The following is a 15,421-nucleotide window of genomic DNA, read 5'->3' as shown; positions in this document are numbered from 1 at the left end:
CTTACCTTTCATCCCTTTTGAGGTAAATCCATGCTTTTTCTTTCTTGCAAATCCAGTATCTATTTTCCTAGGCTCACCTATTTTCTCATCATTCTTAATCATCGGGAAAACTTTAGTCTAAACTACAAAACTACGTTCATAAAAATACAATGATTAAGCACTAAAGCAGGAGAAACACTTATCAAACAAAGTAATACACATGGAGTTTAAATGTTATAGTATAATAATTTCAACTAAGGCTTTCTAATACTGTACACAGATTGCTCCAGTACACCTAAAAAATAAACAATACCCATTTACTTAGATCGCAATTTATCTTTTCAACCAAAAATGTAAACAATACCCAATTTTTTTTGTCTTCACTGTATTCTATCAAATCAAGTGGCTTAGTGTCTAAGGCATAGTTAAATGAGAGGTGCAAAATGAGACAAAGGGTGGACGGACGGTGGCCAACTCCCACTTGTTTTCTCAACAAGAGAAGAGAATGTTGAAAATAAATACGCTGCTATTCATACATATACTTTCCACTCACGACCCAAATAGTTGACAATGCATCCACCACTTATTTTCTTCTTCTCGTTGGTCACACTTTGGATCTCTAGTGAGACTTTAGAGTGAGATTTCTCCACTTTTTGAGGCTTTGACATTTTCCCCTCGTTCACCATTGTCAAAGTTATTCTACAAAAGACTTTGTTCCTTAAAGCCAACTCCGATAACTCCTTTTCATGCAAATGCAAAAAGGCCATCCTTTACAAAGGCCAGTAGTGGCTTAGCACTAGCAGTGAGAAGAACTCAGGAGAGTCTTAAGGGTGAAGGCGTGTTTGGTCACAAAATAGCAGTCTTTTCTCCACATTCATGCTCATGTCATAGACACTTAACAGCCAACGATCACTTTGTGGGAACTTGCAGGAAGGAAGCTTCACTGGGAACTAAATTTTGACTCTAGAGTTTTACTGGTGTTTTTAGCTCGTTTCTCAAGTGTGTTTCATCTGAGTTATGACTTGTGAAGTTCCAAGGTAGGATGGTTCATGATATCTTTATTGCTTTGTTTTAACACAGTTGAAGTTGTTGTTTATGTCAATTGTCAACTGTCAATTGTTTTGGTTTTACTGAGTGCAGAACTCTGTTTTGGGTGGCTTTCAGGTATGGGGCTTGAAGGGGGTGGAGAAAATAAAATGCTGGGACTGAGATTTACTCCAAGGCACAAACGTTCAAAGAGGTTCCTATCTGTTTCTTATGCTTTAGCCTTTAGCTTTTCCTGTTGCTTGATAGTGTGCTTAAGAACACATGATGTACTGTTGAACAACTAATAGTTGCTTTTACATTATCTTTGACGAGATTTTGCTTTAAACATGGACCTGGATATGGAATCAAACACCAAAGAGGGCTTCTTTTGTCATTCGTAGTCATGAATATCTATAATATATATACATCCTGATTCCCAACAATACAAGAGGAATTGCTATTCTTATATTTGTTGTGTTTTACATGGCAGTCTTCCTGATAAGAGAAAAATCGAGGAGGATAATCCAGATAATCGCATTCAGGCCTCAGATCCCACGAAGCTGGTAACTGAAATCTCTTTTTTCTATTCTTTTTCAATAATCTCAGAAATTGAAGGCACTGCATGTAGATAGATACATTCATAGCAGGCATGAAGAGGAGTGTATGATGCTGAAAAGCAATTTCATCATTCTTCCTTTGACTTTTAGGGCAAATCTTTAATCATGAATGATGTCAATGGTGGCCCAAAATTTAATAATAACAAACTGTCTTTCCAAAAGTCTAATGTAAGATGAGCGAACAGAGAATTGGTTTTGGCAAACAGTATCATTTTTATTCCAAACTTATTAATTACATCCATACTGTTTGGACATTGATGTCCTATTTTGATTTCATTATCTATAGTCCCCATGCACGACAAAATTTATTATCTTTCATGCCTAAGTATGGGTTTGATTTGATTCCAGGACACTGGTTACCTCACGGAATGTGATAAAGCTGAGAAAAACCGAACCCCTCCAAAAGAAGTCCACAGTACTATGAAGCAAGAGGTACAATAGCAGAAATGCTTCTGATCATAATTCTTTTGATGCAGATTTTGATGCAATAATATTTATTGCACTGTGGCCCGTTTCTCCATTTCTTTTTTGTTTTGTTCTTTCCCCTTTTTGGTACACTACATCCATTATTGAGTTTGTGCATCCCGCGTGTGGGACTTGGACCATATTCTTTTAATCATGTATATTTCGTTCGTATTTATTTATTGTTAAATTACCCCGTGACAGATTCTACAACTGGAGAGAAGATTACAAGACCAATTTCAGGTCAGAGGCACGTTAGAAAAGGCACTTGGAAACAGATCTTCATCTCTCGTTAATTCAAATGAGATAATGATACCCAAGGTACCAACAAGTTTAACTAATTTCGGGTCAATAAATATTGCATATACAAAACAAACTCATTGTCATATGTGTGTCTTGTATCATAAGACACAGACATTGTTATGCATTTCTGTAGTCTTAATTAATTTTTTTGTGTGTGTTCCAGCCAGCCACAGAATTAATCAGGGAAATTGCAGTGTTAGAGTTGGAAGTTGTGTATTTGGAGCAACATCTTCTATCATTATACCGTAAAGCTTTTGATCAACAATTATCTTCTGTATCTCCAACTTCAAAAGAGGAAAGTAGAAAGTTCCCTCTTACAACACTTAGTGCACGATTCATCAATGTTTCTGTGCCTGAGATCTTAACCAATAGAGAATGTTCTGCAACACCATCTAAAGACCATGAGCTTGAGACTCGGAGAAAGGAGCAAAACAGATATGAGCCTGAGACTTTAGGGAAAGAATACAACGAAAATCTACTAGAAGAAAATCATTTAGATTCTAGTGTTTATCGTTGCCATTCCTCGTTATCCCATTGTCCAGCGTTTACAAGAGAATCTCCTCCAGAAGAATCTTTAGCTAGATCTCTGCGTGCTTATCATTCCCAGCCATTGTCCATGTTGGAGGTAAATCTAAGTCTTGTTTGAATAGAGTTTTCAATGAACATATAAAAAACATAGGAAGATAAAATAAAATAAACTTAACTGTAAGTTAAAATCCAGTATCTCTCATGAGTTAAAATTAGTTTATGTATTGAGTTGTAGCGTAGCAATCATGAAATAATTGACTTTCATTGGATTTTAACTTTGAGTGAATGATTATATGCAGTATGCTCAAAGCTCTTCAACAAACATAATAAGTCTGGCAGAACATCTCGGTACCAGAATATCTGATCATGTTGCAGTCACACCTAATAAACTTTCTGAGGATATGGTGAAATGTATATCGGCTATATATTGCAAGCTTGCAGACCCTCCTATGACTCATCCTGGCCTCTCATCTCCAAGTTCATCCTTGTCCTCAACAAGTGCCTTTTCCATTGGAGATCAAGGTGACATGTGGAGTCCAAGGTTCAGGAATAATTCCTCTTTTGAGGTACGGTTAGATAATCCTTTCCATGTGGAAGGACTCAAGGAGTTTAGTGGTCCATACAGCACCATGGTTGAAGTCTCATGGCTTTATAGAGAGAATCAGAAGTCTGGTGATACTGAGAAGTTGCTTCAGAATTTCAGGTGAGGCTGTTATATTTCATTGAGATAATGAAGGTCTCACTTTAAAATAGACAGTAGAATTTTTTAATGAGTGTGTCCTTTTATGTTGTTTCAGGTCACTTATTTGTCGATTAGAACAAGTAGATGCCGGTAAGCTGAAACACGAGGAGAAGCTAGCTTTTTGGATCAACATACACAATGCATTAGTGATGCATGTAATTACACTATCAACAACATGGTTGCTTAATATTTTCCCATTTGATTAGTTGGGTTATAATTTGTTATTTCGTTTCTAATAGGCATTTTTGGCTTATGGGATTCCACAAAACAATGTGAAAAGAGCTTTTCTTCTTTTGAAGGTAAACATTGAGAGTAGTAACTTCAAAGTTATTTAGTAAAGGATGAAAGTTTAAGGCTATATGCTTGTTTGGTCTTTGCAGGCTGCATATAATGTTGGGGGTCATGTAATTAGTGCTGACACAATACAGAGTACTATACTTAAGTGCCGGATGTCTCGTCCAGGACAGGTGAATCCTATGTTCCCAATTACTTCCCTAGAGAAAACAAATAACAAATGAGAGAAATATACAACTGAAGTGAAATTCAAATGATATACTTTTAAAATTTCTCTTCTTCATGAGAAGAATTTTTCGCTTTTTTTTTATTCTAGACACTGGCGATTTAAATGGATGGTACTTTGAACTTGCTTCCTCTTGTAGTGGCTGCGCTTGTTATTTTCTCCAAGGACAAAATTCAAAACTGGGGACAGACGACAGGCCTATGCACTGGAGCATCCTGAGCCTCTTTCACACTTTGCACTCTGTTCAGGAAACCATTCTGATCCTGCGGTATTCCCTCAATTATCATTTTTATGCAATTTCTTTTCTCATTTTTTGCAAAGCTTGATTATATGCCTTCTTGACATTTATTTGGGAATTTCCTTATACATTGGCTAGTATTCAAGCAAAATCATCTGGATAACATAGAAATTAATTCAGTTGCAAAAGTTGTTTACATGCTTTGACAACGCCATATGCAATGTTTTGGGACATGGAAGTGTTACTATGTCAGGAAGAAAATTACTTTTAACTGTGTTTAACATTTAACATGGAATGTGCTGTGACAAGTGGACTATTCTCAGAGGATTCACACCTTATGTGCCCTCTTGCTATCACCCAATTAAAATCTGACAACCAAACGTTTTCTTAATTGGCAATAACTTCCCTCTTTAGTTTACTTTTTTTGTTTTAGATTGAGGGGTCTGAATCGAAGAACCAAAAAAGGACACAAGATTCTGTTTCATACATGCATTGCTTTCAATAAGAAGATAAAATGGATCATTCCATGTTAGTTGTAAAATCACGACACCATGTACTAGTTATTATGCTAACCAAACAAATCCAAAACAGGGGATTAAGAAATAGATATATGGACAAATAGATTTAGGTGTACAACAGATATTTTTTAATTTTCCTTTGCTTAACTCTGATGATGTTTGACAGGTACGCATATACACACCAAAGAGGGTGTTTCAAGAACTAGAAGTTGCAAAGGATGAGTACATTCGAGCTAACTTAGGAGTACGCAAGGACCAAAAAATACTTTTACCAAAGCTTATTGAGTCATTCAGCAAGGACTCGGGTTTGTGCCCCAATGGTGTGATGGATATGATCCTAGAATCTCTACCAGAATCCCTCAGAAAAAGTGTTAAGAAATGTCAGCTTGCAAAATCCCGGAAGTGCATAGAATGGATTCCACACAATTTCACTTTTCGATACCTTATATCTAAGGATATGATGAAATGATTGATTACTTGGCAGCTTTGCTTCTTAGTGTGGCAAGTGATGTGCTTAATTCTTTTTGTACAAAGTAGAAAGGGTACAGCGAAATATAATATTACAATGTGAAAGCATTGTAGTACCTACTACAATTGAAGAGGTGTAAATAATGTGTTGCTACTGTGCATGCACTCGCTAATCCCACAGCACATGTATATGTTTGGTGATTGTCTAACATGTTGCTTATTATAAACAATTGATTTGAGCTTAAAGACAAAAACAAATGGAAGAACGCATGAAAATGAAAGTGGGTGGTAAATCTAAATGATGAGTGGTTTCTTTTGTCAACGAGGTTAGTGTTCATCAGAAAAGTCTAAGCTTGGAAAACAAATGGAATTGAACATGTGGACCTGAACTCTGAACAGAGTAATTAAATGACTAACATACTCAACGAAGCATCTAAGAACAGAAAAATAAATTTGAAATACAATAGCTAAAACCTTAAAACCAAATTATACCAAGGCCCAAATTTGATCAAAAACCCGACTGAAAGAAAGAGTGATCCCCTTATGAATGAATCCTTGAAAACATTCAATTTTCTCTTCAGAGTCTATGTGTGAGATGAGTAAAAAAATAAAAAATAAAAATATCCATATATTATTATTATTTCATAATCAAACCCATACAAATTTATTTGGCAACTACCACTGTTTAATTACATTTTATAACTCAGAACCTTTTATATTTTCGTGACTGGCGAATGACCTTTTATATTATTATTGACTTTTCAACCCCACAATTTCTGCTAGGCAAAGTCAAATTTGCATTGAAAAGAAGGGTGTCACGTGGCATAGGGATTTGAGTACCATGTTGATGACAAATTGAAAACACAACTTCTGTTTTTCCTTACTTTTCCTCAGCACTTACCTACCTAAACACTGTAAATTATCAAGAGTAATTTAATAAATTAATATTTTATTCATTTTCATTTTACTTTTTAATTAAAAGTATTATTATATTATTATAAATAGTGTTAAATGTATGTTTCGTGGTGTAAAAAAACTTGAGAAAGTGTGAAATGTATATTTTTATTCTTGATAGTGTTATTATATCAGCACTCTTATCAAGTGACAATTTTAACGGTTTAAATTTAAAGTAAGATAATTAATAATACTTAATTACTTTTGCACATAAAGATTGATGAACATCACATATATGGTGGCCCAACATCATCCAATAATTTCTACTTAAAATCATCAACAGTAGCAGAAAAATAACAATCACAAACTTGAAGAAGAAAAAAAGTGAGAAAAAGTTAAGCAAAAAATGTCTTTACTTGATAATTGATTTGATTTGATGCATGAAATGGGAATGGGTGATGGATGAATCAGAATGGGTTCTCTCCAATGACGTTACCGGGTGGGTCATAGAAACAAATGGTCAAGCTTGAATGCTCCTTCACACAAGCGGCTTCAGCGCATCCCACCTCCGTCGAATTCCTCCACACCACCTGCGTGTAAACCCCGCACTCGTGCTTCCCCACGCACGTGTTGTTAGCGCGCACGTAGAACTCTTTCTCCTTCACCCACTCCTCCACCGCCACGCGCGGCGCCACCGCCGTCACTCCCGCCCACAGTTGGTTTCCGCCGTACTTGCTGTCGGTCAGGTTGGCAAATTCGCATCCCATTTTGTTCCGCTGGTACCGCACCATCAGACTGGAGGCGTTGCCCAGCTTCTCGCTCCACCTCAGGGGTTCCACGCCCACTGCGGCGCGAGCCTCGTTGTGTGCCTCCAAGTACTCACTCGCCGCGGCTGTGAGCGGCGGCAGCGGCGGAGGTGAATTGGGCGGCGCGGTGGCGGCGTGGACGAGGATAACAAAGGTGAGTAGAGAAGCGAGCGAAAATGAAAAATGATGGAAGATATCCATTTGAGCTTACGTGTGGTACTTCAACGGTTGGATTATGCTATGTATGACAAAATTTGAGTCACGGACTTAGAAATTGTTTATGAGCAAGCAACAACGTAAGATCACCAATCTTTGAATTTACCAACTTCTCCTTCCTATATCTTGTTGCTCATTGCTGCTGCATGCGTGTGTTGCGGATTGCAAGATCATATTAGCAGGTAAAAACTAAACTACGTCACAATTAATTTTATTTAATTAATTAATCATGTTTGAGATTCTACGTCTTTCATAATATATTTTCATAATATATAAGTAGTGCAATCCTTATCTCATTGAGTCGGTTTTATGGGATTGAGTTAGACTTAAAGTCCACTTCTTAACGAATTATTTATATCATTGTTTTTATTAGTTTTAGAAATAATTTATATAAAACATCTATTTTATATTAGGAATGCACACCTAAATTTATATGATGCTCAATAGTAACGCTGTTCTATAAAAAGTGTTTTTTTGGTCAAAATAAAAAACCAACAGAAAGGGAGTGTCACTAGTAAAAAAGGGTGGGCGATAACAAAGCCCTTCAATGTAACATGAGTTGAATTAGGCCGGATGAAACCGTTGAAGTCGCGTTGGTTGAAGCCCATTTCAGAATATTGCAACGTTGCATTTCGCCAAATGTTTCTTCCTGCACCTCCATATTTTTTTCTGTCACTTTATACAAAACGTGAAAATACATTTTTATCTTTTACATACCATCTTATAAAGTAATTTTTAGATTATATAATTCGAACACGCATTTTGAAATATAATTAATGCATTTTAAATATAATTAATGTGTATCTTTATTTTAATTAATTTATAATATTGCATTCTGGTTCGTTATTCCATGAAAATTAATTAGCATATAATTTAGGATGAGTTTGCATTATTTGATTTTCACTTTCCAATACATGTTTGAAGGGACGGTTTCTTACGAAATCACATCACATTTGCGTCCATTAAACGGAAGCAATACCATTGTATGCGTAACATTGGAGGTCAAAGTACATGTCAATAAAAAAAAATCTGCATACATTCCTATTAAATTTATCAACTGTTTCACATTTTATCGATCCATAAAACATCAAATAAATTATTATATGTCATAAAGAAACGAAGTTTGATCCTCTACTATTTAAAATTTACAGCAAAGTTATGTTTAATAAATCCTAATAATTTATTTTGTTTATTATTAAATATAACCGTTAAAATAAAACTCAACTTAGACAATAAAATAACGGAGAACATAAGTGACAATAATAAGTTAACTTTTATTTCAAAAAATATATATATATTAATAAAAATAATAAATTGTTTTAACTTGTTAAACATAATCCTTAAAAGAGGATCCAAATAAAAAAATCAAAATAATATCTAACTTTATTTTATTTAATGATATATTCTTACTCCGTTACAATTTAGCATATGGATAAATTGTAAGGAATTAATAGGTTGGAAGATAATTATTAATAGATTGAGTATTTTCATTAGGTAAAATATTATAATTAGTAATTAGAATATGTTCTTTCTAATTAAAATCGTAGTAAATGCAACTCAAGTTGTCTAGTTTATGTCAGGAGACAATAGATATAATCTACAATAATAATTATATAATTATACTATAGAATTTACAAGATGATGATAATTGACTATTCAATTAAATTTTAATAAATGTATTCAAGGTCAATTTTGTATAACATGCCTTTCACAGTTATAAAGCTCATACACATCTTTTAAATGTATCGGATACACGTATGAGACACCGACAATCAGTTGTATTACACTTATAAGATACGTATCTGTGAAGTGTCCAATTCAAAGAATATTTATTGAATTTCTAACCATTCTAGCACGGTTCCAACACAATTTTAAAAATGATAAATACATTAATTTTCTAAAAACTCAAACTTATTGTATAAATTTTTATTATGATTACAAAAACAAGGAACAAATCCTTTTGAATCAGTCATGATGCTAAAAAAAACTTAAACATATTTGTGCATGTAAATCTTTATTGTCAATTTATATAATTTACAATTATATAATATATAGATTTGTGTCATCGTATCCTACATTTTAGAGATCGGTTTTTTTTTTATCAACAATAAACAATGAATAAATGTGAGCCACTTTAGGGGTGACCCAACCCTTATACAAAACACACGACCTTTAACCTTTTTCACATAACACAACCCTGCCAACACCTAAACACTACTTAAATAAATACGAAAAGAACTACCTACAACCCTCACTCTTAAACCCAAACAAACATCAAAACATCATCTCCATACAGACCAAAGGATCAACACACCGATCAGAGAAGGGAAAAATTGCATCCTGGAACTTGGAAGTAACCCAAGCCCATGTCTTTAGTTGCACCAAAGTGAATACTTCCAATACATCTATTACACCCCCTCTAAATATTACATTGTTTCTATATTTCCAGATTTCGTTGACGACTGCGATCCAAATCACTCCCCAAACCTCGTTTACCGAAACAGACTCGTTGCACAACCTATACTGAGAGAAATTTAGCAGTGTAACAATGGTTAACTTTAAAAATATTAAAAAAACTTAAAATTTCTTCAGTCTTAGTTTTTCTCAACTGTAACAAACATAAGGTATATGGTGTGTGCTGATTAATGTAAAGAGAAAAAAAAAAGAGAATAAAGAAAATGTAACACTTTAATTATGTTCTCATTTAAAAAATTAACTTACTCACACAGTTTTTAAAATCAATTTTCAAAAGAGATAAAAAAAACACTGCTTGATTCTTCCCTTATCACTCTTTATCCAACATAATTTAAGTTTTAGAAACAAATTAATAGAAAAATAAAACAATAAATATGAAATTATCTTAATTTTTATATTTATTATCATTTTAAAAAAATATTATCAATTATTTTAAAGATCATAACAAGTATATTGATATCAAAGAATAGAATATTACTGAGAAAAAAAATAGTATTATAGATTTTATTGATTTGAAAGGGTTGGCAAATGGGGGAGAGAGGGAACTTCAATTGGGGTCTATTATGATATGGAGAAATGGTAGAGGATGTTTTCTAAGCTTCAATGAATTTACTCTTAAATTCTCTTTGCACTCACTATACAATTTTATATATTTTATTGTATTTAAATTTAACATTAGTTTTAAAATATATTAATTATTTAAACTATTAATAATATTAATTATTTTTATTATTATTATAATTATTAATATAATTATATATGCAATATAAAAAATAATATATGAAATATTACATAAATTTATGTAACACAAATATTTAATGATATTATTAATAAAAACATATAATTATAAATAATAAAAATAATAAAATAAAATTACAATATGAACAAAATATATAGTTATACAAAATAATAAATATATATAATAATAACTATTATTTTCATAAATTTTAATATATTAAATAATATTATTTCAATTAAATATAAAATTATTTTGTATTATATTTTTAAAATTTTTTATTAAAAAATAATGACAATTATAAATAATATATATTATAAAAAAATAATTAACTCAAAACTATAAAAAAAATATATTATAACTTATTATTCAAATATTTTTTAATAACAAAGGTAAGTTTGTAAACCATTACTCACGAACTTTAATAAATCACCCTCACAAATCTACTCTAAAATCTCTCTATCTAAACAATTTCACACATCCTTTCAACTCCCCACAAATACACTTTATTTCCTCCTTAATCCAAACACAACCTTAATAAGACTTTTTATACTCAAGTGATCACGAGTTTTTTTCGGTACATTCACTTCGGCGCTTCCTTTAAATTTAGGTAGCTAATTATTATATTATTTTGAAAGATGGTGTGTATATTTAATTATTAGTTTTGAAGTTTAAAATGATTTTAATTTTTGTGTTTACTTATATTTTATCTTTCATGTATTTTTTAATTAGCTTATATACACCTTTATTGTGGTGTAAAAATAAATAGAGTAAAATAAAAAAATCTATAAATTTTTTTTATCAAAGTCAACCAAATTTATCATATTTTTTAATAAAGAACTTTAAATTCGAATAGGAAGTTCAATATATGTGATACAATTATCACAAAAATCAGAGGAAACTAAGCCACTAAAATTAATCTTGAACTTTTAACTTCAATAAATACTAGCATGTATATTCAAACTTCATGCAATTTTCCCACTACGTGTTTGGAGTTCCTTAATCCCTTTTAAGAGTCATTTAAAGTTTCTTGTACAAACTAATAAATATTAACTTTATAATTTATAATAATTTTTTTAAGTATTTTTCAATAGTATCTTTATTATTGTGACTAAAAAAAATCATTAAACAAAACCCAATTTTAGAGAGAAAATAATTAGTTGTTATATTGACTAAATTATATGTTATCTTATACACTAAAAAAATAAAAAAATTATTGGTATCTAAATTAGTTTCCATTAGAGATAAATAGTTTTTAAATTGATATCTAATTAGGTACGAAAGTTTTAGATACCAATTTAGAAATTATTTATAAATAATGTAAACTAATTTAGATACTAATAGTTTTTTTTAGTTTTTACAATAATATCTAATTTAGTCAATACAACTAATTATTTTTTGTCTCTCAAATTAGTTTCTATGTAATGATTGTCTAGTAATGTGTATTCTTATCATTTATGTTTTTTTTTAATGATTGAAAATTAGTTGTTGGAAATCTCATAGATTATAAGTCGGTGAAGACCTCATCTTATGAACCAATTTTATAAGGTTGAGTTATACCTAAAATTCACTTCTTAATATGGTACCAGAGTCATTTAGTCTCTGTTTGTTTCAATGGAAGGACTGTTCACAAGAGGGGATGAGCACTGATATCAACTATTTGTATTAAGGGTTTGTTTGCTTCTGTGGGTATATTGTTCACAGAAAAAAAAATGAGGAGATATCAGCTATTTAGATCAGAGTTTTGTGGGAAAAAGAAGGATACATGTGAACAATAAATATCATCTTTCCTTAAGGCTCTGTTTGTTTCTATGGATGTACTGTTCACAAGGAAAGAAGTGAGAGAATATCATTTGTTTGGATCCAGAGTTTTGCAGGAAAGAGGAGGAGATGATATAACTGTGAACAATAAATATCCTCTCCCCTCAATGAAGAGGTGTAGAGGGAAAACCACATCAGCCTGTGTTATTTCTGAATTTATCCTCATTCATCTACAAGGGTTTTTAATATTAAAAAATATTAATTTTTTTTTATTTATATATGATGTGATTTATTTTCTAATTTTACAGTATATATTTAATATTTTAAGAAATTATTTAAAATTCTCTTTTTATTTAATTTGTTGCTACTTTTATATTAATATATTTTTTTTATAATAATTATATTTATGGGTTAGTATTTTTTTTATAATAGTTTTTTATGAAATTATTTTCTATGGTTAATTACGTTATATTTTTTTAGTATTTTTTATTTATTTTTCATTATTATAGGGTTTTTAATAATAAAAATATTTTTTTTTATTTATATAAAATCTGATTTATTTTTTAATTTTATAATGCATGTTTAATATTTAGAGTGAAGTTTTTTTTATTTAATTTTTTGAATACATTTTTTTCTAATTATATTTTTTAAATTATATCTATTTATATTTAATATATTTTTTTTTAATTTTAATTTTAATTTTTAAATTTATGAAATATGTGAAAGTTGTTTATTTTTTTTAAAAAAACTCATTATATTATTACAAACTTTTAATAGGGAAAGATAAATTTATAAAATAACATTTAACCATTTAAAAATTGTTCTAGCAATTTGAGAAAAGTGGTCAAGAGGACATCTCCAATATTTATCTAGCAAGACATGCAAAACTCATATTAATCATACTCATTGAGTTACTTCAATCTGCTATAAAAGATGAATTTAAAATTCGTTTAATGTGTTCATCAAGGAATCACCTACAAATATTGATGACCTTCTTTGAGCAGTGGTGAGATCATTTGAAGATTTTCATTCCGTGAAATCCAATCATATATTTTTAATGGACCAATCACATATTTTAATGTTGCAGTAACTTATGAAGATCACTAAAATTAAAGATTCCAATAAATATAAGTCCCACATATTAATGAAGTGATACTAAAAAGAAAAGAAGAATTACTCATTCAAATGAAGGACAATACAATATTAGTGCAATAAGTTTTTAAATTATGTAAACACTATATCTAGTGTAATGCAATTGGACTAAAGTCATTCACATTGGTTTTGTTAAAAATATTTGTAACTTCATTTTAATGTTTTCTTATTAAAAAACAACATAAATCTTATCGATTTGGTTGATAGAAACAACATTTCAATTAGAATTTTATAAAAACAGTAATTTAATTATCTTTAATATTTTCAAAAGTAAGGATATATAATTAATAAAAAATAATTAATGAAGCGTTTTTTTTTTGGCAGAAGAGAGGGAGCACTTCCTTAGGTTTTTAAAAACGATCTTTTTATTACAGTGGCGGAATCTGAATTGAATTTAAATAATAAAGTAAACTTACTAAACAACAATAATAATATGATTAAATAAACTTTTTCAGCTAACAAAAACAACTAAAAGCTAATGAAACAGCCACATTTTACCCTGTTTTTACAATCAATTATTTGTTATATATAAAAGCAATATAAAGAGTAATTTTCTAAAACTAATCGCATATTCAGAACCATACAAAAATGTTTTGGAAGAAAAAAACAAAAAATTCATCCAAATCCAAAAATTGGAACCCTAATAATATTAGAACATGTTTTGAACCGAATTTGATGCAATTACAAGGAAACAGAGATGGAGAATTGTGAGAAAGAAAGAGAATTACTTCAGATGCAGCCACACCAATTCACAATCTGTTCTTCTTTCACAACCAATCACTCTCATTTGGGCCCTTACTCGTACAAATTTTAATGACCTATTATTATTCTCTTACAAGGTCCCACTCAAGTAGATCGATTGAATCAGAAAGCAAACGCAAAAAAAAAAAAACTGAAACAGTGTTAACAAAACTAACTTACAGGGTCACGGCACGAGTCTAACGGCGGCTCTATTTGTGGTGTGGTATATTTTTGGGTTGGAAAGTGCGGAACCGGCTTTAACGGCGAGATCACAGAGGAGAGTGAGGGAGAGGGGAGAATGAGAATGCGAGAGAGGGACGAGGAAGTAGATTCGGCCGGGAATAAGCTCCTCCTCGTCCGGGACGCGTGGCATGCACGTGCCGATGTGCACTGACTCGGAGTTGCAGAGGTAGCAATGGGGGTTATCGGAGAGCACGGTTTTCGCCGGGATGGGTTGCTTGAAGTGCATGATTCGACCCGCCATGTCCATCACCATGATCGACGACGGTCTGCGGAACGATTCCGACGCACGTGCACCGCCGCCACCGTTCTTGATCCATGCGGTTGTGATTGTCGTTTTGGAGGAGGGAGAAGATGCACACGCGCCCATTGCGCTGAGTAGATGCTGGTGTTTCGAGATTTGTTCCTTCGCTTCTTATCCTGTTTTTCTTTATATATTTTGGATCTTGGTTTCGTCTTGAAGAGGGATTATTAGGGTCGTTGGTGCAATTGTCACATAACACTAATATAATAATAACCTTGAGCATTTGACTTTGACGCAAAGTGTGCGCGTGCACTCAAAATAACATTTCTACACACTCAATTCAAATCAATTGAAACAAAAATGTATTAAATGTTGCATTTAATAATTTCATTCTTAGTAATAAATGTACACATTCAAATGTCTTATTTTTTTAATATATATTTAGAATATTAAACTTATAGGTCATGTTAAAATAGGTTCTAAAGGACTCAATCTCACTCACTCCGAGTTTAAGTTGGATTATATATAATATTTTAGTTAAACTAAATTATATGGATTTAGCCTTTAGGGTTTGCAGATAATTTGATTTTTAATTTTCAAGTAATATTTTATATATTTTTATAAATATTTATTATTTTCAATTATGTACAATAACACTTTTTATCCTTTTAAGCCAATAATATTATTTAATAATTGTTGAATGATTTGAACTTTTAATTAATTTGTTTGTTTAATTATATAAGTTAATTTATTAT

The 15,421-nt window shown here is 31.2% G+C and overlaps 3 protein-coding genes across 3 annotated transcripts; 1 reads left to right on the top strand and 2 right to left on the bottom strand.

Moving 5' to 3' along the window:
• The first annotated feature begins 374 nt into the window (after window positions 1–374).
• LOC137810169 (uncharacterized) lies at window positions 375–5,631 on the top strand. The gene is made up of 12 exons (XM_068611314.1): window positions 375–1,016; window positions 1,144–1,219; window positions 1,496–1,568; window positions 1,971–2,054; window positions 2,289–2,405; window positions 2,551–3,012; window positions 3,215–3,618; window positions 3,713–3,812; window positions 3,897–3,956; window positions 4,038–4,124; window positions 4,317–4,445; window positions 5,100–5,631. The coding sequence occupies exons 2-12, from the start codon at window positions 1,146–1,148 to the stop codon at window positions 5,400–5,402; spliced, it is 1,893 nt and encodes a 630-aa protein (XP_068467415.1). The 5' UTR covers window positions 375–1,016; window positions 1,144–1,145; the 3' UTR covers window positions 5,403–5,631.
• Window positions 5,632–6,589: 958 nt separating this feature from the next.
• On the bottom strand, window positions 6,590–7,647 carry LOC137810168 (STS14 protein-like). Its single transcript, XM_068611313.1, has one exon. It carries the CDS (start codon window positions 7,300–7,302, stop codon window positions 6,763–6,765), a length of 540 nt encoding a protein of 179 aa, XP_068467414.1. The 5' UTR covers window positions 7,303–7,647; the 3' UTR covers window positions 6,590–6,762.
• Window positions 7,648–14,366: 6,719 nt separating this feature from the next.
• Window positions 14,367–14,792, bottom strand: LOC137809860 (uncharacterized). Its single transcript, XM_068610923.1, has one exon. It carries the CDS (start codon window positions 14,790–14,792, stop codon window positions 14,367–14,369), a length of 426 nt encoding a protein of 141 aa, XP_068467024.1.
• Window positions 14,793–15,421: the final 629 nt, after the last annotated feature.

The sequence above is a fragment of the Phaseolus vulgaris genome, chromosome 2 (genome assembly GCF_000499845.2).
Source record: "Phaseolus vulgaris cultivar G19833 chromosome 2, P. vulgaris v2.0, whole genome shotgun sequence".
Taxonomy (NCBI): domain Eukaryota; kingdom Viridiplantae; phylum Streptophyta; class Magnoliopsida; order Fabales; family Fabaceae; genus Phaseolus; species Phaseolus vulgaris.
This window is presented reverse-complemented; position numbering and strand designations above follow the sequence as displayed.